This window comes from Prunus persica, chromosome G1, assembly GCF_000346465.2.
Source record: "Prunus persica cultivar Lovell chromosome G1, Prunus_persica_NCBIv2, whole genome shotgun sequence".
In the NCBI taxonomy this organism is placed as follows: Eukaryota; Viridiplantae; Streptophyta; class Magnoliopsida; order Rosales; family Rosaceae; genus Prunus; species Prunus persica.
This window is the reverse complement of record NC_034009.1, coordinates 36,440,153-36,462,242: the sequence shown is the minus strand read 5'-3', so window position 1 is coordinate 36,462,242 and position 22,090 is coordinate 36,440,153. Positions and strand designations below refer to the sequence as shown.

The window sequence follows — 22,090 nt, the reverse complement described above, 5'->3', positions numbered from 1 at the left end:
CCAAAGCCATGGACAAGTGACAAGCGACAAGTCGTTTGCGTTTCATTTGAATAGGATTAAGCTAATCCTTAGCTAAATATGACATTATGTTTTTTTTTTAATAACCTTTTTAATATGTCAAAATATGACTCGATTGCAATGGTATTATATATTTGAATTTGAATATATATATATATATATTTGAATTTGAACCATTCATTTCGTGGAATTTATTATTTGACACACATGAATCTAATTTCATTTCATAGCTGATAGCTCCACATGCAAGAAAGAAAGATTATTTTTATTTATTTATTTATTTCCTTTGTATTTACTTTCTGCCTGCTGCAGAATCTAAAAATAAATAAAAAAATCAAAATAGATGTTCACATGATGAGATATGCTTAGACGACTAGAACAAGTCAACTTGAGCCGTGAGCGACACGGTAGACCATTTCCACGCGCTTGATCGAATATAAATTAAGAAGAAAATTACAAGATTAATCATCAAATTAAAATAAATTCGCACAAATATTAAAAAATAATGGAAATCATATATTTAGGACGAAAGTGGCTACAATTTGTTGCTCTACTCTCGATGACTGAGTTGTCATCTTTTCTCTTTCTTCTTTTAGAAATTATATATTCGAATGTTCTTAATAAAACTTAAGTTTTGAGAAAAAAAGGGAAAAAAAAATTAATAAAACTCATTCCCACCTTTTCCAATTCGGCGCGGGGCCCTGACATTTCTCACCTGCAGACATTTATTTTCCAGAAGTCTATAACATCTAGAAGTTCAAAGGCATCTTCTTCAACAAAGCAGATTTCCTCTGTGTGTACGCACACTTTTACGTGAAGAAACTTTGTTATCAACTCACTACTATGTACGGATAGAGAGTGAGTAGAAGTTATTAAATTCTTAATCAGATCATCGACATAATCATTGGCGGTGCATAATTCAATCCAGCCCCCATAAAACCACAGTTTTGTTGTTATAAAACCAATGTAATCATATTGCTCAATCTCTAGTAAATTAATTAGCTCTATGTAAGTTGCATTTTCACATGAATAAACACAGCATGACTAAGAGACATACGTATATCATACAAAAATAGCCACGCAAGAGCGAGTTGCCTAATTTCGTCAACACAAAGCATCTGCCACCTTGGGAGGTGCCTCACTGTTAATCATGAGGCAGGACGGGGGAACAATACAATGCTCACCAGAATCATTTTCTCACAAAATGAAGATTGTCAGTCTCCAGAGTGTTCATCATCATCAAAATTTTCGTCATCCTTCATGTACTTCTCTTGCACCGCTGCAACTGTGAGCTACTCTGTTAAGCGAAACTCATTGAAAAACACCTAACGATTTCTTTGGTTTATATATGCAACCGAAAATTTGAAATACAAAACCACACAGTTCAGATGCATCAACTAATCATAAGAACTTCCTGGACCTCAAGTTTTTTCAATTCAAATCAAATGCAGCATTACCTATCTATCTGGATATGAGGATCTCATACACATTCTGGTCCACCTAGATGTAAATATAGAAACCCGGTGACTAGGTTGACTAGTTTAACTCATACCCAGCCAAACAAGTCTAAGTGATGGTAGATCAGAATTATTCTTTCAGATACTTAAACTAGTGGTTTAGTAGGACATTTTCCACAAAAAGTGGACAAATTTGATTCTAAATTATGCTACAGCTTGAAGCATGCATCAAAAAGTGGACAAGATAAAGGAATAAAAGAAAACATATTATTATAGAATCAAAATTAAAAGGATATCTGTAATAATCCCAATCAACAGGACCAACTGCAATCTTGCTGAACTCTACTGCGCTCGCTTCTATGCCAGCAAAAATGTATCCATTGCTCTTGTCTATCAGTTTAACTAGATTCCCCACACTCTCTTTATCCTGTAAAGTAGCAACTGACTTAAAACACGAAGTATAAAAAGTTCATGACGTCAGGAGTAAAGTGAAGAGGGATTAGCATGCCTGAATATCTAAAGTCGCAAAATTGACAAGACTGTAATCTTCTACTACATCACAAATCTCCTTAGTGAGCTTTCTGCAATACAAACAAGAAACATTTTATTAATATCAAAGCAAGCTTTCATAACTTTTCCACATGATCAAATGTTAATCACACCTGTACTTAGCCGAGCGAGGATCCTGATCAAGACTGTATTGAAGATAAGATAGATTCTCTACATCTGTATAAAAATCAAGGTTGAAAGCTGCAGACATCAAAAAGAAAATAGCAAAAATTAGCAAGGATAAGGAGCACCGGCATTAGTATCAGATATTTTAAATGTTATGTATAAGAAAGGAACAGGAAGAAAAAAGAGAACCAGAGCCATACCTAGCTTTCCATAACTCTCTATTAAATCAATCTTAGACAAGACATTTATGTGCGGGAGTTCCATATGAAGCATGGTTGATAAAGAGAGAAGCAATGCACTAACATACTTCCCAGGGTCACTGCAAAGGTGGGCATCAACCAAATGAACTGCAGTCAACTGCATCAAATCAGGAAGCCATCAAGATAACAAGCACAAGGCACATCAACTATCATGGTCCTGTTGAATGGTGCAAGCTACAAAGATTGCAAAAGAAGATTATAATATACCCTGAGGTTTAACTTCTTTACGAGTTTCATGATAACATTCTTGGCGCTGGAGTGAAGAAAGAATAGTTCGACTTGGCCGGGGAAATCAAAGAGAATGTAGTGATCTGCAAAGTTAATAACATTGTTAGGCAGCAAAATACAACTGTTATTTCATCACTGCTCAGGGGACAACCTACAAGAACACTAACATGCCATTCCTTGCAAACAAACTATTATGATGCATAACTCTACAGGACTGCAGTTAGATAACCAAAAAGGAGGAAAAACATATATACTTGCTTAATTGCTTTCAAATGATCCTTATTGCAGTTTCCCGAAGGCTTCAGTTATCATTTATACTTGGGCATCATTGGTCAAACATCAAGTATAATCCCAAACTACCATAGGACTAGCTCCAATTTGAACTGGTTCTTGCAATAACAATGCAAGCATATGTATATAAGTCCTTCAGAAGACACCAGTCAATAGATGCACACACCCTCTGAGAACTGTACAACTTCTCTTAATATAAACAACATGAAAAAAGACAGTTGTAACAAGTCGAAGAAGCAGTATTGATGTATCTCAAGCAAACATCATGACAGGACTGGACATCTCAAAAGTTTCGGGGGGATAAAAGTATGGTCAAGAATAATCATGACCTCTGACAAACTAAAAAAGGATTAGCATGATCATAATTTCGAGAGCCTGAATATTTAAATAAGTACAGCAAGACAAAACAAACAAACCTTTTATAAGAGGTTTCAACTTCGCCTCCAACCAGTCAATATTCTTCTCTAGATAATCCATGCAATATACAAGACCTGGATGAACATGACAAAAGAAACTTCAGAAGTTGCAGAACCAGAAGGGGCCATATACTTTACAAGTATGTTGCTCACAAAATCCATTAAAAAACTTCTAAAAGACTATAATATTTCCATACACACAAAAAAAGCATCATTTGTTGAGTCTAACAAAAGCACACTCTTAAGCACCCATTAAAAGGTTAATCATAAATCTAAGAGGATCTTGGCAAAAAAATAAACAGGAATAGCTGATCGCAAACCATCTGATAACAGCTGACCGTAAACTATCCAATTTTCTTTTTCATTTACAATCCAAACATTGCTAATAAAAGAAAAACAAACGTTTGCACATTTTACTTTATCCAAGTGATGAACCAAAAGTGTTTATAGATATTTAGATATACTAAATATAAATATTCACCTCCATTTGGACCAAGACCGTGCTCCATCATCACATCACTTAGTTTTATAAGATCCTCTATGTTCACAGCACATTCATATCTAAATTTAAGTAAAGGCTTGACATACTACAAGGAAAGGAAACTACTAAACTGCAAAATATGAAGAATGAAAAGTAAACTAATGAGTAGGATACGGCAATGCATCGTTAGCAGGATCCAAATTGATAACAGCAACTTTTCTGCATGCCCAAAATGATAAAGTTGTCATTGCAGACGATCCAGACAGATTCATATGGATAATATTGACGCCATAGGAAGGAAAACTTGAAAACCAGAAGCAGAGAGAATGGCCTCTTGAGGCATAGATTATTTCTGTGTAGTCTCTTTGGTTTGGGCTTTGCCCCCTATGTTACCAAAGAAAAAAACCAGAAGCAGAGGTGAAAATTTACCTTCCAATGAGTTGGAGAAACTGAGACATGCCATTGCAGTAGGTGGTCTTCCCTGACCCAGGTGGACCAATCACCACTTGCCCAAAAACCATTTTCACTTCGTCTTCGTTTTTTTTTTTGGTCAAAACTTCGTCTTCTTCGTTTATGCTGTCGAGTGGGTTCCAGATTGAGGAGGCTAGGGCTTGAAATTTGGGGGCGGTTAACTGTAGGAGCTTGAGGCGGCAAAAAAAGTACAGAACAATTAGGTTGCGTTTGGTATCCTATTCAGGTAATCCAATATCAGGCTCTTAATTTTCATAAAATTAAAAAGGGGCATTCCGAGAATCGAACTCGGGACCTCTCGCACCCAAAGCGAGAATCATACCACTAGACCAAATGCCCGCGTTGTTAATTATCTACATAAAAGTAGCTTTATACCACTTTAGTGTGAAAGAATCTCTAATTAAGCCCATGGACCATCTTGGTCCATTCAGCATACCGGGGCCCATTGTTTTGTGTTGGGGAGGACTATGATTACGGTTTTGGAGACGCTTTATGTCACCTCACTTTCATTCACATGGGATGGGATGAGTCCTCCTAAATACATAGCACAAGCTTTCGCAGATAATTATGACTTTGCATGTAAATAATTTAAATGTTGAACTGCTAATACATGGAGGAGGGGCCTAGATTGGCAAAATAAAGCACACATTAAGGCAATGCAAAAGTCAATGTGGGGCACCCATGGAAGCATGGAACATGGAACAGAGCTGTCATCACGATAGAGTGCGGTGGAAGAAGGTAAAAGAATTAGGTTAAAAGACTGGGGCCTCATCATTTCAGACTCGTGCAATGTTACTTTGCCCATGATTTTTCTCATACATGTTTAGGTGAATTAGCCAAAAGAAGCTAGGCAATTCACCATAATCGATATGTTGTTAGATCGTCAATTAAGTAAATTCGTGTTCGATGTAAAACGGTGTAATCATGGAGGAGCAAAGATATGTTTGAGAACTGAAGCAAGCAAGCCAGCTAGGCAATGGGTTGATGAAGTGCTGGCATTTGATGGCATGGAGCATCAAACTTATGATAAAGTCATTTGATGCTTCAAGTTCAATTTTTTTTAAAAGGGTTTTCAGGTGTTACCCATCCAAACATGTATCCCACTTATTAGTGTCCCACTCCTAATTTAGCTTGAAACTTAATTAAAGCAAACGAACTTTATTTATAGTCACTTTCTGAATACCCCAACTGATCAACTGATAGATTGGGCCATCCATGTTGGCCAGGCCAGCTATTAATTTTGTAATGAAGTCAGCAAATTTGGTTTATATCCCTTTTGAATTTCCAGCTACCATCTCATAATGCTGAAATCAATTAGGAAAAAAAGAAAAAGCAAATGCATGGTTTATATGTAATGTAATGTATGCCTTTGTTTTCATTTGGAGGACAGGGGAAGCTAATTAAGAAAAAATATCTGACAGACAGAGAGTGGTAGGTGGGTGCTTGGAAATGGGACAATATGATTGCTAATTGCAGCTAACTTTAATCATATTCATCCACAGTTGTGCTTTTGGTCTCTGCAATCCCCTGCAACCAACATATTTTGATCTCTCTTATTCATTTTTCTTATCTCCTTCAGTTTTTCTTAGGGAGAGAGAGACAGAGACAGAGAGAAGGAGAGAATAGTGTGAACAGGAAGAAGTCATGGCATTTGCAGGAACAACCCAGAAGTGCATGGCTTGTGACAAGACTGTGTATCTGGTTGATAAGCTAACAGCGGATAACCGTATCTACCACAAAGCCTGCTTTCGATGCCACCACTGCAAGGGAACCCTCAAGGTAGTACATATATCTTACCTTGTTCCACTAACTTAAGACTTAAAATCTCTCTTTGGCAAAATTTTGGGGACAGATTGTTGAATTGAAGAAGCAAAATGGATCTCATATTGGTTGAAGTTTTTTTTCATTTTTCTGGTCCATAATGCTATAAGACTATATTTCTTCAGAATTCCCATCTGTATGATCAAGCTACTTTCTTTCTTGTTTAGAGTAGATACCCTTTCTCCTTTGGCCTAAAAGAAAAAACCTTTTGGCTATTGACAACGACCTGGTAGATGTTCTTTCTTGTCCAGTTACACTGGAAGTCTTATGCTTATCAAATCTCACCTGCATCTTGATATTACAGAATCATAGTTCAGACACCCAAAACTTGATATATATGTATAGTTCAAACCCAAGAACAGAACTAGATCAGTTTCCAGATTGGCAACCCTATCATCTACTAGTTACTCTGGCATTGTTCTATCCAAGAATTATTCTTTATAGATATATGATTTAATCTTCATCTGTTGGCTGTTGCCCATATGATGATTCATCTCTCACAACAACACACATGTTCTTGAAGTATGTTTTAAAATTAAAAGTTAATTCTAGCTTCCACATTTTTGGTTTTCATATACAACTCCATTGACCAAAATATCATTTTGCAGCTCAGCAACTACAATTCATTTGAGGGAGTGCTGTACTGCAGGCCACATTTTGATCAGCTCTTTAAAAGAACTGGCAGTCTTGACAAAAGTTTTGAAGGTAAAACTAAAAATTCACCAAATTTATTAAATCTCTCTCTCTCTCTCTCTCTCTCTCTCTCTCTCTCAGTGGGCTCAAGGTGATCAAATTCTGTTTCATTTTCCTTTTCAGGGACACCAAAAATTGTAAAACCAGAGAGACCTGTTGATAATGAGGTATATATTTCCCAGAAATTTAATTGCTTTAATATGGATTATACAAGTCCTTAATATCTGCTCATCATCTTGATGACAAACTGTTTTAACAGAAACCTGCAGTAGCCAAAGCTTCAAGTATGTTTGGTGGAACCAGAGATAAATGCTTTGGCTGCAAGAATACTGTTTATCCAACAGAAAAGGTAAGACCAACTTTTGAAATTATCATTTCTCCACATGCTGTTATCAGCAAAGAAAACCTAGCACTTAATATTTTGACATTGATCAATAGGTTACTGTGAATGGGACTCCTTACCACAAGATGTGTTTCAAATGCTCACATGGAGGATGTACGATCAGCCCATCAAACTATATTGCGCACGAGGGCCGACTCTACTGTAAACACCACCACACCCAACTCATCAAGGAGAAAGGAAACTTAAGCCAGCTTGAGGGTGACTCTGAGAAGAACACCGTCGATGAGAATGCCAGTGCCAGAGAAGTTGCTGCCGAGATATGATACAAAGAATGGATAACTTTTTTTCCCCTTAGCATCCCTTCTTTATGTGGTGTTGCTGTCCCTGATACAGATGGAGTCCTATGTATAATTGAAGTGTGTGGGTTCATTCATTTGCTGTTTTTTAGTTTTGCTGTGAGGTTGTGAATGCTACAATGAGATGCCGAAACCTATGTTCAACTAGCCCCTTTCCTAAAGACCCAAATGAGGCTTTTTTTTTTCTCCTCTTATTGTGTTCTTGTTGGCTTTGAATAAATGTTGAGAAGTCCCATTGTTCTCTCTATCTTACTATGCAAGCTCTCTAACACCAAAAGAACAGTTCTTATTCAAGCTGAGTGGTCTTAAATTAAAAGTAATAAAAATGGTATAGAGATTTAGTTAAGAGCCAACAGGTAATTGAACATTTTATTAGATGATTCCACAGACGAAAATTTTCAGAAATTCAACCATTGGTTTTGCAATGGAAGTTAGGGCTCGTTTGGTATACCGTATTAGACTCTGGATAAGAGTAAATAGTCTATGTCAGGTGTTTGGTGTCAACTTGTATTATTTAATTACCCGACTATTTTATACGGGTTGGGCTTTTAATACTCTCCTTATCTGACTAACTAATACAACCCACACACCCCGGTTTAGATAATACACGCTTAATTATATGGCTAGGGAAAAAAAACATGCGTTCTACGAAAAAATTCAGACGCTCTTTTCATCTTCTTCTTCCTAGGGTTGTTCTCTACTATCTTCTCCACATGTTATTTTCTTCACTCTTCTCCAGGTATCCATCTCTCACTCTCTCTCATTTTCATACTCTCTCCAATATGCTTCAAATTTTTAGTGGAAATTAGGTTATGAATTTTTTTTTTTTTTGGCATTTTTTTTAATCGAATGTTTTCTTTGTATGTGATATAGTGATTCGATGTTGTGGGAATATTTAGATTGTTGGTATTAAATAGAGTATTGCCAGTTTTCGTCCAAAAACAAACAATTGTGCTAGTGTTGGTAGTTTAGTTGAATACATACATACCTGACGACTAGGAGAGCAAAATTACAAAATTAAAATTGTATGAACCTGAATTCTAGGAACCATTTTTTTTTCTTTGTCAATTGCTATTAGAAAAGCAAAGATGGACTTGTCTATTAATGACCAAATTAAGGCACTACGGCTAATTTTGAAGAAAGCAAGTGATGAAAAAACATTCCTAACATTGGATGGTGCTATGAGACAAGCATTTGTTCTTCTCTTACTTGGGGCGAGGGAGTTGTGATTCACTCTTTAATGTAGTTTGGTTTATGAACAACTTTCTCTTTTGCTCTTATCACCTTAATATATAAGGATTTCAAATTAGTCTAATATTCGAATACCTAAATTAAATCTAACTGATACGCAAGTGAATTTATAGAGATTATTGTTGTGAAAGTTTATAAAACAAACAAGAAATTAATCAAAGCAACGAGAATATAAAAATAAAAAAAAAGGTTTGAATTATACATTATTTGGTACTGTTTTTATTAACGTATGCGAGTATGTTGGAATTTTTATGAGATACTACAATTATGATAATGGGTTATATGAAAAAAAATCTTGGCAAACACAATTGAAAAACAAATCTTATCATATGAATCTTACCAAAAAAAAATTTGTGTCATTTGAATCTCAATTTCCATTAAAATTATCAAAGATTTTTTTTATTTTTTTATTTATAAATAGTCTGATCTGATGTTATCCGAAACATCACCAAACACAGTATAACTTAGTCAGATTATTTATCCGGAACATCACCAAACGCCTTATAATATTATGGATAAATAGTCAGTACTCTCCAGAACAGATTAATACTATCCAACGAAAATTAGTCAGTACAGTTCGACATACCAAATGAGGCTTTTTTTTTTCTCCTCTTATTGTGTTCTTGTTGGCTTTGAATAAATGTTGAGAAGTCCCATTGTTCTCTCTATCTTACTATGCAAGCTCTCTAACACCAAAAGAACAGTTCTTATTCAAGCTGAGTGGTCTTAAATTAAAAGTAATAAAAATGGTATAGAGATTTAGTTAAGAGCCAACAGGTAATTGAACATTTTATTAGATGATTCCACAGACGAAAATTTTCAGAAATTCAACCATTGGTTTTGCAATGGAAGTTATAGTACACAGTGCCACAGCATTAAGTGGCATCAAGCAAAGGGTGTCTGTACAAAAATAAAAAATAAAAAAATTCCCCAAAGTATTACATCAGTCACAACAAATGCTCCGCGGTGTCAAGAAGACAACCATTCTTGGCAACACGCTTCAGGTCTCTGATAAAACTATCTTGAAGAAATCCAAACCCAAACGTTCCATCCCAATACTGCCAAATCCGCCCCTGAGCATGCAGTGGATTTGTGGTAGTTCCTGCCAAGTTTGGAATAGCCAGATCATGACTGAAGTTTATGCAAAGAATGCGAGAGACTCCTTTGTTTCCTGTGAGAGGGAGATTCTGGTGAATGTGATCTGTTGCTGCAGTTGGTTGAAGATGTATCCGACTAGTATACAAATTTTCTTCCTCTGGGGAAAATGGAGACTCAATAAAAGTAGGGTTCATTGTCCAAAAGACCGGGTGTTTCCTGATAACACGTGCGAAGCTGCAAAAATTTCCAGACGAGTCGCAAACCTTTTGGCAGGAAATGCCCCCAATGTCATCATATGCAACAAGGTAAAAACCCAAGGTCATGTCATCATAAATTCCCTGCAGTTGGAAGAAGAAGAGGGGGTCAATTAAGCCACAATTGAAATCTCTTGTGAATCCACCATCTTGTAATGACACATTACAGTAAGCAAGAGTGAAAGGAGCAAAACCAATCAGTTAACACTAGAGCTGCCCTTTACACAAAGTTTGGATACCCAAGGTAGATTGATCCAACTATCCTAAGACAGCAATCTGACTTCTAAGCAGTCCCATGTTTTCTGTACTAACTTATACCAAGTAGTTTGGGAGTTCTACTTGGTACAAATCAATGAAGCACAAGCACCGACCTCAATATTCAAGCACTTCTAAAATAAGGGATTCATGTAGACAGATCTCTGTTCCTAATTCTCCTACATAACAAATTGATGTGGATTTGTTTGTATAATCTAAGAACACGAAGACCAACCTGATAAACCATCCAGTACTAACCTTACCGAAGCAAAACACTCAGAAATACAACCAATGGAAATTCTTGGAGAGAATAGTCTTATAAGATTGGAAGCAAATTCAGGAGCCAGTTCTAAATTCCAAAATACAAACTAAATAAAATGTAGTCCACCAAACACTGAATGGCATAGTTTGTCCGACAAGCACTTCACAATAAGCAAAATCAGGAGAAGATGTCAATATCTGTATCTCTGTAATTAGGCATAGAAACTGCAACAACAATCTTAAAGCATAAAACAACTAATTTTCCAACTTTCAGCTGAAACATACAAGCATAAAGCAAAAAAAGGCACCTTCCATAGGCCCTGTAAAGGCCGAGTTGGTGTAGGCGAGCAATCAACAATCTTGACGAAATGCTGAGGCTCCAACTTCCTCCTGGCCTGCTTTTCCTTCTCTCTCCTCCTCTGCCTCCTCGAAGCTCTATCTCCACCTGGGCTGGTCCGGTTTGCAAAGTACTGATAAATCTCTACCACCAACTGGTCCGGTGATGTCCCTGGGGACCCACTAGTCTCGGCTCCAATCAAATCCTCACCGACCCCACCATCCTCTCCGCGTCCACTAACTGAGCTGGAACTTCTCCGAGCCCCAAAGCTCATATCTTCCTCCACAACAAAATGGGTCTTCCCCATTAAGCTCAAATTGACCGGAACTAAATCGCTCTCCGCAAACTTGAACCGCTTGGAATTAGCGAAATCTTCCGAAATCTCGGTCCGGCCTTCCGGGTCGAGAAAGTTCACAACTTGGCCCTCCGGCGAGAGACTCATCCACAAAAAGGGTGCCTTTACGACACCGTATGTACCGTCCTTGGCTGGAGAGACCCGGAAGCCGGTCATGAACGATGGGCCCCACTCGAAGAAAATCAACGGTGGAGATGTCACGATGCCGCCTTGGCGCCAGAATCCAATCAGATTTTCCCAATCGCTGAGGGTCTGGTAGAGAATTCTGTAGGTGATTTTCCCATTTCCCCATTTCTTGATCTGGGTCTTGGAGCCCCACCTGCGGTCGCACATAGAGAACCAAAGCTTGCCATCGTTTTTGCATAGCGAAACGAACCGTTTCGATGTGCAGGCGAAGCTGGCGATCTCGGGAGGCGTGAGGAAGGAGAGAACGCAGAGCTGGACGTCCTCGGGGAAATCGGCGAAGGAAACGGAACAACCCAATTCGTCAATTGTGAGACTTGTGTCTTTGATCGTCGACATTTTTGGTTTGGTATTCGGCCTGATTTTCCAGGTAAATTTGGGAATTTTCTGGGGAAAATTGGTGGGAAATACGGGTAGTTGTTGTGGTGGTTTTGGACAAGGGAAAGAGAAGTGTTGTGTTGGATTGAATTTGGGAGATTCTTCGACCATGGGGAATCATTCTTCAACGTGTTGGGTTGAATTTGGGATCATTCTTCGACCGGTATATTTAAGGGCTTGTTTGGTACGGCGGATTGTCATAAACTGGACTAAATATTGGGACTGTCTTGAATTGGCTTGGCCTGACATAAGCTAAATAAGACTTGTCCTGCATTTGGTGTAATGTCGGACTAAAAAGCTGGATAACGAAAATAGTACTATTCTGTGTTTGATGTATGCTTAAACTGGGACTAAATTAAAAAAAAAAAACATTTATGTGATATATTATTTTAATTAGAAATTATTTTTACTATAATTCCATAGCAAAAAATTAGTATAAAAATTTTCCAAAACTTTGGGAACATGCCTATATTTTGAGAATATTTTTCAAATGTGAAAGCTCAACTTCCCTAACACAAATTACCAAACCGTCACTAGGTAATTGCAAACATAACATGTAATTGCCATCACAGTTTGCGAAAACCAACTATCTGTTTGTCAATTGCCGAACCACTAGCCACATGACCTCTACACTTGGTTTTATGCTTCCTTTCTTCCTGCAAACATGGCGAGACAATTTTCCAAAACTTTGGGAACATGCCTATATTTTGAGAATATTTCCCGAATGTGAAAGCTTAACTTCTCTAAGACAAATTACCAAACAGTCACTAGGTAATTGCAAAAACAACATGCAATTGTCATCATAGTTTGCGAAAACCAACTATCGGTTTGTCAATTGCCGAACCACTAGCCACATGACCTCTACACTTGGTTTTATGCTTCCTTTCTTCCTGCAAACATGGTGAGACAAGCTCCAAACCATCCCAACATCATAGCAAGCCAATTTTCATAACATAAAGTTCTACTTAATTCATGGTAAATATCCAACACAAAGTTCACAAAATAAGATGATCAATGGTGCATATACAACCCCAAGTTCACAAAACAAGAAAATCAATGGTGCATATCCAACAACATTCACAAAATAAGATTATCCATAGTGGATTTCCAACACCAAAATTACAAAAGAAAGTACACATGTTAGTGTTCACAAACTAAGACAAGTTTCCATAACCATATGTAGTCTGTCACACAATTGTCATCCATAACCAAGACACCATAGAAGCACCGTCATCCTCTAGCATGGTCATTAAGCAATTTTTGAACAAACACTTCTTTGACATCATCATCTAATAACTGAAACACTGCCACAGTTGGTGGTTTCTCCAAAATGAGAGTCAATGCATCAATTTGATCCATAGGAGAAAGACCCATGTCCTTGAGCATTTTAGCAATGTCACTACGATCTTCATTACCTTTCACTATTGCCTCAGTTACCATTTGCATTCTTTTTCTAGATTCTGCAAATAATTTTTCCAATGCATGTACTATCTTGTCGGTTCCATCACTTGAATTTTCAGTTCCTCTTTTCCTCTTTCTTTCACTATTTTCAGAATGACTGCCACCTTGGGACATGGGAGAATCATTCTCAGCTGCAATGTCACTTGGATTAACCTCATTGTGGCTTTGCTCCTCCATCATCTCCATTGAGACCTCGGATCCTTTTCCATTAGTACAGTCCTTTCCAAATATGTTAGCAAGTTTGTCATAAATTGGAAAAGATTTGTTTCTCCATCCCTCTGCTTCCTTGTTGTGCTATGATTAAACAAGACATGTATTAGTGTACTTTCAACATGTTTCAATAATAAACAAATAAAGCATATGCATCCATGAACTCAAAGAAGGTAGAAAATTGAAATTTAAAAAAAAACAAACCACCCATTGCTAACAATAAAGGCTATAAAGCCTAGAGGCATGAGGCAAAAAAGAAATATGTCAAAGCTCTGTTTTGGTTCTGAGTTATTAGCTATTTGGGTCAAAAAAGACACACCAAAGCTTGGACATATTTCTTTTCTTCATGCATTCCTAATACCTCTTCCCCAATGCTCCCCCTTTCACAACAAAAGCAAAACAAAGACCCCATTTCTACTCCACATTAAAAACCTAGAAATAAAAAATAAACAATCTAAAAACCTTGCATCTGTTTGTTATTCCAAGTCTTCTTCTTCTTCTTTAATATATATATATATATATATATTCTATGTAAGAAGCATTCTTACTTTGTTCTTTAACCTATTTATTATAAAAATTTCACCTAATGGAAAATTTTCAATTCTTCACATAACCCAATCCTTGAACTAGCAGATCTAGCATTATAATACAAATTACATAGCCACTTTTAATTATCTCACTCAAAAGAACAAAGAAAATATCTCATGAAGGAGCCAAAGAACGAAATATTCTAGAACAAAAAAAATTGAAAGAAAACCTAAAAATAAAAACAGAGAAAAATCTCAAAACATCTGCAGATTCATACCATAAACTAGAGAGAAGAGAAAGATTGAGTACAATATTCAATCAAGTTGAGAGAATAGGAAGATTCAGAGATAGAAAGAGTGGTGACCTGTTGAGAATCAGTGAAAATTGACTTCAGTTCGCTTGGAAAGCAGAAGACGATAACAAACGGTGAAAACACGCGAACGTTCTAATTAGTGAGCGTACTAATTGTTCCCCCATTCCACACGGGCTTAGCTAAGAATCCATAAGGAGGTGTTTTTGGTGGGCTCAGCATTAGTAGTTCCCATTTAAAACTAGAACTAGGTCAACCAAACATGGGCCTAATTTTAATCTAATCCAGTCCATGCCTGGGAGGTGTACCAAACGAGCACAAGGTTTGTGGGGGTATAATTGTAATTTAGCAGATTATTACACAGATACGGTATTTTTTGTTTCGTTTGTTGGTAAACTTGGGCTTAGCTAAGACCATCAAATCTGCTGACCCACAAATATATGGTATTTCATTCTTTTATTTGGCAACTCTTTTTTTCATCTAAGAAAAATATTCCCCACCTATTTTATTTCCCTATATTCCCCAGACAATTGTTAATTTTAGTGAAAATACACTTATTTATCAACTCTTAATATTCGGTGCAATAAGTCAGTTGAGTCTAACCTAGTGAAAAAAGGCCTTGACTTGCAGACAAGAGGTCTCGAATTCAAATCATTTTAGCATCTTAGTTGTGTGCGTGAAATCTCATTTCCTTCTAATTTAAACCATCGATTTTACATATATATATATATATATATTTGGTGCAATAATGTCAATGCAGTCTAGACCAATGATTTCATAGTAACTTCGTAGTGCGTGTCAAAACAACCTCTTTTTTAATATATATTTCTAGAAAATGGGGCTTTGGGTGTTTTTTCTATCATAAAATGGAATTTTGAATAACTTATTTATAAATGGGCATGTACATTTATTTTCTTCTTCATACCCATAATTTTTTTTCTCGAAAAATAAGTAGATTTTATTAACCAAAAGTATTGGTTACAATAAGGTCATCAATGATACAATTCCTTAATCACACAAGTCCTTCTTCTAATCAATAATAAGGACATTGTTCATGTAAAGCAATACAGGCAAAAGTATGAGCTACTTTATTATACTCTCTAGGTCGAAATTTGACTTCCTTTAAAGAAAACTGCACGAGCAAGTCTCTCGCATCATCCACAATGTTGCCGACATTAGCCAACATAGTCTCTCATAAATTAATCATCATAACAACCTCGGAAGAGTCAGTTTCTATGAGGAGATGGAAAAAAAATCAGCATCTGCAACAAATAAAATTCCTATATAAATTGTTTGCAATTCTTTAGCTATAATGGATATCCCACAAGGGCTTTGCATAGCTAGAGCACCCATAAAAACTCCATAATCATTTTGATCAACTGCACTTATACTACGCAAGCCTGTTGTATTGTTAGTAGCTCCATCAACGTTGAGCTTATAGAAATCATGATACACATTCCTTTGATACCCATAAAATGTATGATACACATTCCCTTGATATAATTAAAACCTAATGGATATAATATTTTTTTTTTTTTAAAGTTTTGTAATTTTACCAAGAAATTTTTTTTTTGGTCTGAAGTTCATATTGTATTCATAAAACCCCAAAACAGTGAATAGAAATACAAACAGAAGGCTAAAGCCGTGAGGTGCCAACAGAACACAAGAACAGAAGTAACAAAAGAGAGAGGGATTTGTAACTATATGGCGCGAAGAATCACTATTAATAACTATCAAGAATTCTTTCAATACACACATGCTTGCATTTATATGCACTACCATCAAACTCATCACATAAAAAAGTAGTTCAATTCCACGGCATCGAAGCTCTCACAAGTCACTGGTATTCGATCTAGACCGTCGAAAGTCCTTAATCCTGCCGTCCATCCCCGAACTCCCACCACCCGTCCGATCCCTAGAACCACGGCGCTTAAGCTTCCCATCCCCATCGTCAAAAACTTGACCCAGCAGCTCCTGAACCGACTCGGGACTCAAATACGACTTCCCCTGCAACGCGGCCGAGAACGAGTTCAAGAACTCAGTGTAAGCCGGAATCACAAGCTTCACGGTAGCCGATCTAATCTGCTGCCTCAAGTCAACCTCCGGAATAACACAAAACCCCTTGTGCCTCTTGGAAATGTCGTCCAAGCCCTTCACGAACGCCTCAATTTTCAACCTCACCAGCCCCACCTTCGCCTCTTTGCTCTGTTTCTCCAGATCATCCTGCTCCAAGATCCTCACCAGTGGGACCCACGCCTGCTTCTGGTACATGTAAGCAGATTCCTCGGCCACCACTTTGTAGTTCTTTTTCAAGTACTGGTCTCCCAAGAGCTTCCCGAGCTCTGTGTTTCTGGTCCTCATGTAAATGTACCAGTAAGTGTTCATGGCAAACACATGAGGAAGAGGGATTGAAATACCCAATTTGTCCCTGCTGTTGTTATTGTAACCCGAACGTTTTGCCTCCACATTCCTCTGCAAAGCCTCCATGATGTTGCAAATGGCGTCTCTGAGCAGATTCTCATCAGTTTCTGGTTTGGACAAAATCCCTGCTTTCCAAATTTGCTCTGTTCTTAAAACCTTGGCCATGGCGACACTGTAATTCTCTGTTGCTAAGTATTTCAAGTAGTTCACAGAGTACCTTACTATTTTAGGCACTGAGCCATCTGGAGGTGGAGGCAATCCATCTGAACTACCTTCAATTTGAAGCCCAAATTCCCAAAACACTTTACTTGAAGCATGAATGAGAAGCTTCTCAAGTTCCCTGAATCTTATGCAGATGTCGGCTCCCGATTCGCCGTCGAACACCTCAGAGAATCCAGGCTTGAGCTTCTCCAAGGAGTCGAACATGTCCAGGAGCTTGAACAGCTTCTGGGGCTCTTTGCTGCTCCTGGCTACGCCTTCTCCGAACCTGAAGAACACCGCCATGATTTTGTCTGCGATTTTCGCGAAGCATTCTGGCCAGATCAAACCCTCCATTATGCCGCCTAGTACTTGTTCACAGAGCTTCTTCTCTGATACAAGCACTGCTTTGACTGCAAGTTCAAAGTGTTGGATCCAAAGGGTTATGGCTGTCTCTAAGCTCTCCCATGGCATTTCATCTATTTCTTCTGAAGTGTGAGTTTTTAAGTACTCTGGGTTTAGCCTCATTAGTGCTTTGGCAACTCTTTTGTATCTCACCTGTTGAACACCAAAAATTGTAACTATTAAAATTTAAACTTCAAAGGGCCTCTATTGCTACATGGATTAATGTTCTTTTAGTAGATCATACATTCACACCATTCAGCTTAATTAATGTTGATTATATGCGAATCATACATTCACGCAAATAGTGTCACAAATTGTGACATAATGTGATTCCCTAATATGATCTAAAAATGTGATGCTTTTAACGTTACTCAAAACTAAGGAGGATGCAACTGTGCTGAATTTACCTTAACATAAATATCGATGCATATGTCCAAGCAATCATCGGCAGCTAGGGTTTGTGAAATCCTTCTAAGAAGTTCAACCTCCAACTCAGTCCCCAAATCAGAACCCATGATCACCATCTCATCACCCCCATCATCTTTACCAGCAGCCTGCAACTCCACCACATTTCGATGCCTTATCTGCTCCAAAATGCTCTCATACTCATCCTGCAAATTCAGCAGAGCCTCATCAAGCAACCCTTCAAATCTCATAGCATCCACCTCTGTTTCATACAGAGCCTTGAGAGTGACCAGAGTCTCTCTCAACCTATGCGTCCTGTATTGATCAGTCGCCTTCGTCCGGCTCAAGAACTCCACCACCTCCTGAAGCCTCTGGATCACCGGCTCTCCCTCCTGACAAATACAATCGATTGAAACCTTAAGCTGATCAACACAATCCACATATTTCACAAGTTTCTTGAGCCTTTTGCTCATTGATTTCTCGGTTGACATTTTCTCTGATAGCTCGAGCAGCTTGTGCTGGATTGACTCGGAGAGCTTGAAGTTGTCGAGAAGAGCAAGAGCTGGAGTTACAGCTCTGTTAATTCTAGTCTCCAAGGCTTTGGTGGCCATGGCTAACGACTGTAAAGGAGCCACTCTTCTTGAAGATGTCAACAGAGTCTCGTCTATGACCTCAAACTTGTTGTCCATCTTTCGGAGGCTTTCTTCCGTCTTGGCCGTTGCTTTCAGTAGGGTTTTCAGATCTGAACGTGTTAGCTCGAGATCAGAGAGCCTAGAAGCTGCTTTGTAATTGGACCCCATTAATTCTTCTGAGCTTCAATTGCTGCCTGTGAGAAGCTGTGATGTTATGGAGCTATATGAATGTGATGCGTTAACAAGAGGGACGGTGTGTTTTGGGGGCAGAAGAAGACAAGGACGTGACATCAGGGAGGCTGCTATCGATGCAAACTAAGAACAAATGGCATTTGTTTGTTGAAAGAAACAAATGGGAAATTTGAAATTAGGGAATGTGCTCAGCCGGTATTGTAACCCCCCCATATGAATCAGTCCAATGGTGAAAGTGTCAAGCCCAGTTCATGTTTGCCTGGAAGTCAATTCCCAATGATGCCAATTGGGCTTCAGTTGATTGATGATGGTTTTTTGGGTATATGAAAAGATTAATAATGTTCACATACATGAAAATAAATTTTAAAATTCTAGATGACAACTCATTTACTAGAATTCCGTTTGTTTATGTTTGATGTATGTGTTTATATTTTGATTCATAATTAGAATAGGCTACATAATCTGTCACATGATTTTGTGAGCATAACTTAGAAACTCTTTTGCTATCGTAGCATCTCTACTTTTAAATATTCCAACATATATAAAGCAAAAGGTAGAGAATGGTGAAACATTTAAAACACTAAAAAATGTTCTTAATTAATGCAAACATTAAGAATTGAAATTATTAATTAAATGAGAATAATATAGTAAATTCACACTTTTTTATATTAAAAACATTAAAATTAAAAGAAAAATCATACAATTGATTCTATTTTTATGAAACACAACTATCAATTATCTTTTTTAATTCTAAAATAAATTAAAAAAATTTATAAAAAAAAAGCCTCTCGCAAGCTCGGAAGCGCGTGCGAAGAGGCTAGTTCCAATAAGAAAAACAATGTTGCAAACACCTACCACGTACACATCTACTTTACTTACTAGGAATGAAGAAAATCATGAATCAACGAATTTTATATAGGGTAATCAAGGAGTTCAAATTGGATCACCTACTTCCCTAGTTGATCTCTGTGGGGGTCTTTTTCTTCCAGTAGCTGTAAATGGGCTGGGCTGCCAGAAAAGGGAAATTACTGAAATTGCCCCCTGTGCTTGAGTTCGAAGATCAAGCCCCAAAAGCACTTCGAAAGGGCAGCAAAACCTTAGGAAGTGTTCTGGTTACCTTCACCAATGAAAATGAGGGCTGCTTACAGGTGTTTTGTGCTTGCTTTCAGATAAGATTTTGGTTTAACATGAAGAGCTTGTGGCATGGGAGCAGGGTCAGCATGAGTTGAGCACCAAAGGGGAAAATAAGGCTTCTTAAGGAGAAGTGTAAGTGTTTAAACTGAGGGAAACCAGATTTGCATGGTGATCTTGGCTGGAAGGAGGTAAAAGATGAACATCGCTTCTTCCGGCAGCTTGACAGATTCTGAAAATAATCTATCAAGCAGAGCAGAATGAAGAAGAAGAGGTGAACAAGGTTACTGGATTTTGCTAGTAAGAGAGGAAGCTTGCTCTCTCAGCCTGGGTTGGTTTTTGCTGGGTGGAGGGGACCTTCTTTTATAGCTGCGGGAAACTATCCTTTCCCAAGAAACCCTAATGGTTTCTTCCCAATCTTGGCAAGTCTTTCCATCCTTTTTCCTCTCTTCTCTTGACTTTCCTATCTGGGTGAGCTTTCCCCTTATCTATTTGCACAAAATCAGGAGTTTTGGAGCTCAAGACCCCTTTTCCCGCGGCTGCTTCAGTAGGAAGCTCCACTCTTGGCTTCTTTTCTTCTTCTTTCCCTTCTCCTTCCTGGGCCAGCACCGATAAGGGAAAACGACTGGGTGTATATGCTGGTTTGAAAGGGTACCCCTCTTCCTGACAACTTACATGCTATTATCCCTTGGTCTCTCTAGTGTTTTGTTTTGGGACTTGATCCATTCCCATGTGCTGGCACTTTCCAGCAGCTCTGTTCAGTGAACCTGCAGACTTCTTCTACGTGGCTTCTACTTTTCTAGTAAAGGGCTGAGGCTTTTGTGGCTTGTTGTGGAATTTTGTATGGGCTAAGGTACTTCATTAAATAAGTGGGCTATTTAAACATTGGGCTTTTGGTTGGGCTATCCTTTGACTGGGCTAATTTTGGTTGGGTTATTTTGATTGAGTTATTTTCCCCTCTTTGCTCACCCATATATTTGGGCCTAAGAAATGGGCTTGGGTCCTGAGGCTCCCAAGCAACCCGGAACCTCCATTTCTCGTCCCATCAATGGGCCTCATGACGACCTATTACCATCCATACCACAACCCACTCAAGCAAGCCCCGGGCATTTTGAGTGGCTTGGGCCCACTTAGGCTTGTAGTGTGTTTGGGTGTGAAACAACGATTTCATGCTTGGCATGGCATGTCGCTTGGCGTGCTTTAATTTTTTTATTATCCTTGACGTTTAATTTTGGCATGGGCTCGTAGAGCTAGCATGGTGAATTAGCATGGCGCATGAATTTCAATTCGCATGTGGCAAGTTTTCGAGTACCTCCTTTTTATGCCTTTTCTTAATAAAATGGCGTTTCGGGCTGGTAATTTATTTGGGCCCAATCATGAATTTTTTGGGTCTCAACATTAGCCCCCTTAATTATAAGGGCCATGGGCAGGTGCGGTAATGGGCCGAATAATTAAAACCCAACCCAAAAAATCAGATTTGTATTTTGGAGAACTTCTCTTCTTCCCGCGTGCAAAATGACGGCGCGTCATGATTGGTCCCATCAGTTACTTGCGGTTTTCCAATGCCAACCGCCTGCTTCTCTCTCCTTTATATTTTTTTCTTTTTTTCTTTTCTTTTCTTTGCCCTTTCTTTCTCTTTTCTCGTACCAGACCCAAAACTCCTCTCCAACTCTTCTCTCTTCGTTCCCTTTCATCCTCCCACAAACTCAGACCAAGTGAGAGAGTGAAATCGGGCAAAAATCACCTGCTTCCAGCCGCTGGGAAAGAGACCCAAGCGAGCCTCAGCCCCATCGTTCTGCCTCCGTTCAAAGGGAGGCCGTTTGCTGCAGCTGGAAGGGTTCTTCTTCGTGTGGGTTTCTCTTCCAAAACCCCGATCCTTCTTCTCTCCTTGATACGTTCAAGATCATCGCTTGGAAAATCCCACGGGGTACACTTCTCTCTTGTTTTCTCTTAAATTCGTTGGAGAATTTGTTGGGTCCCTCATACCCATGGGTGTTGCTTTCTGTTTTGGCAGCCAAGGACCAAACCCTCTTTCACCCATTTCGTTACTATTGCAACGAGAGTGCTTATGGAGTGGGTATTTGCAAAAAGGGGCTTGTGCTATTCTCTGAGTTCCTTCTTTCCTCGTTTTGTCTCCCTTTTCGGCTGCTGGAAAAAGGGTATCAACTGGCGGTACGAGTTTCCCCTTTTTCCTCTTTTTCTTGCCCCTATTTTGTCTTGACTTCTTCTATGTTTCATAAAAAAGACTGCTCTTTACATGATATGCCCCTGTTTTCCATTCTTTATTCCGTGCAGATATTGACTCATCTGGCATA

The 22,090-nt window shown here is 38.3% G+C and overlaps 4 protein-coding genes and 1 non-coding gene across 7 annotated transcripts; 1 reads left to right on the top strand and 4 right to left on the bottom strand.

Annotated features, from left to right (window-relative positions):
* On the bottom strand, positions 937-4,539 carry LOC18792237 (GPN-loop GTPase 2). Its single transcript, XM_007227219.2, has 10 exons — positions 4,256-4,539; positions 4,001-4,045; positions 3,827-3,906; positions 3,346-3,420; positions 2,618-2,721; positions 2,351-2,507; positions 2,138-2,225; positions 1,984-2,056; positions 1,772-1,902; positions 937-1,305 (listed from the first exon to the last, which is right to left on the bottom strand). Exons 1-10 carry the CDS (start codon positions 4,345-4,347, stop codon positions 1,233-1,235), a joined length of 918 nt encoding a protein of 305 aa, XP_007227281.2. The 5' UTR covers positions 4,348-4,539; the 3' UTR covers positions 937-1,232.
* TRNAP-UGG lies at positions 4,565-4,636 on the bottom strand. Its single transcript has one exon. It is a non-coding gene; the product is annotated as a tRNA-Pro (tRNA).
* LOC18789556 (LIM domain-containing protein WLIM1) lies at positions 5,632-7,757 on the top strand. 3 transcript variants are annotated; one of them, XM_020559038.1, is made up of 6 exons: positions 5,632-5,728; positions 5,877-6,076; positions 6,727-6,823; positions 6,935-6,978; positions 7,071-7,160; positions 7,250-7,757. In XM_020559038.1, the coding sequence occupies exons 2-6, from the start codon at positions 5,942-5,944 to the stop codon at positions 7,475-7,477; spliced, it is 594 nt and encodes a 197-aa protein (XP_020414627.1). In that variant the 5' UTR covers positions 5,632-5,728; positions 5,877-5,941; the 3' UTR covers positions 7,478-7,757. The 3 variants fall into 3 exon arrangements, with proteins under 3 accessions (XP_020414627.1, XP_020414631.1, XP_007225874.1); XM_020559042.1 differs by having other exon boundaries at positions 5,638-5,732; XM_007225812.2 differs by having other exon boundaries at positions 5,642-6,076.
* On the bottom strand, positions 9,525-12,086 carry LOC18788415 (F-box protein At3g12350). The gene is made up of 2 exons (XM_007223043.2): positions 10,938-12,086; positions 9,525-10,197 (listed from the first exon to the last, which is right to left on the bottom strand). Exons 1-2 carry the CDS (start codon positions 11,991-11,993, stop codon positions 9,709-9,711), a joined length of 1,545 nt encoding a protein of 514 aa, XP_007223105.2. The 5' UTR covers positions 11,994-12,086; the 3' UTR covers positions 9,525-9,708.
* LOC18790655 (exocyst complex component EXO70A1) lies at positions 16,099-18,850 on the bottom strand. Its single transcript, XM_007224602.2, has 2 exons — positions 17,823-18,850; positions 16,099-17,568 (listed from the first exon to the last, which is right to left on the bottom strand). Exons 1-2 carry the CDS (start codon positions 18,618-18,620, stop codon positions 16,222-16,224), a joined length of 2,145 nt encoding a protein of 714 aa, XP_007224664.1. The 5' UTR covers positions 18,621-18,850; the 3' UTR covers positions 16,099-16,221.

What these genes read in the sequence shown, in the direction of transcription:
- LOC18792237 (XM_007227219.2), bottom strand. Translation starts at nt 4,347, where the DNA reads ATGGTTTTTGGGCAAGTGGTGATTGGTCCACCTGGGTCAGGGAAGACC. An exon ending in GTTGAAACCTCTTATAAAAG is followed by an intron (nt 2,722 to 3,345) that starts GTTTGTTTGTTT and finishes TTAACTTTGCAG; the next exon opens with ATCACTACATTCTCTTTGAT. An exon ending in AGAGAGTTATGGAAAGCTAG is followed by an intron (nt 2,226 to 2,350) that starts GTATGGCTCTGG and finishes TGATGTCTGCAG; the next exon opens with CTTTCAACCTTGATTTTTAT.
- LOC18789556 (XM_020559038.1), top strand. Translation starts at nt 5,942, where the DNA reads ATGGCATTTGCAGGAACAACCCAGAAGTGCATGGCTTGTGACAAGACT. An exon ending in ACTGCAAGGGAACCCTCAAG is followed by an intron (nt 6,077 to 6,726) that starts GTAGTACATATA and finishes ATCATTTTGCAG; the next exon opens with CTCAGCAACTACAATTCATT. An exon ending in CTGTTTATCCAACAGAAAAG is followed by an intron (nt 7,161 to 7,249) that starts GTAAGACCAACT and finishes ATTGATCAATAG; the next exon opens with GTTACTGTGAATGGGACTCC.
- LOC18788415 (XM_007223043.2), bottom strand. Translation starts at nt 11,993, where the DNA reads ATGGTCGAAGAATCTCCCAAATTCAATCCAACACAACACTTCTCTTTC. An exon ending in CTTTACAGGGCCTATGGAAG is followed by an intron (nt 10,198 to 10,937) that starts GTGCCTTTTTTT and finishes TTCCAACTGCAG; the next exon opens with GGAATTTATGATGACATGAC.
- LOC18790655 (XM_007224602.2), bottom strand. Translation starts at nt 18,620, where the DNA reads ATGGGGTCCAATTACAAAGCAGCTTCTAGGCTCTCTGATCTCGAGCTA. An exon ending in GCATCGATATTTATGTTAAG is followed by an intron (nt 17,569 to 17,822) that starts GTAAATTCAGCA and finishes GGTGTTCAACAG; the next exon opens with GTGAGATACAAAAGAGTTGC.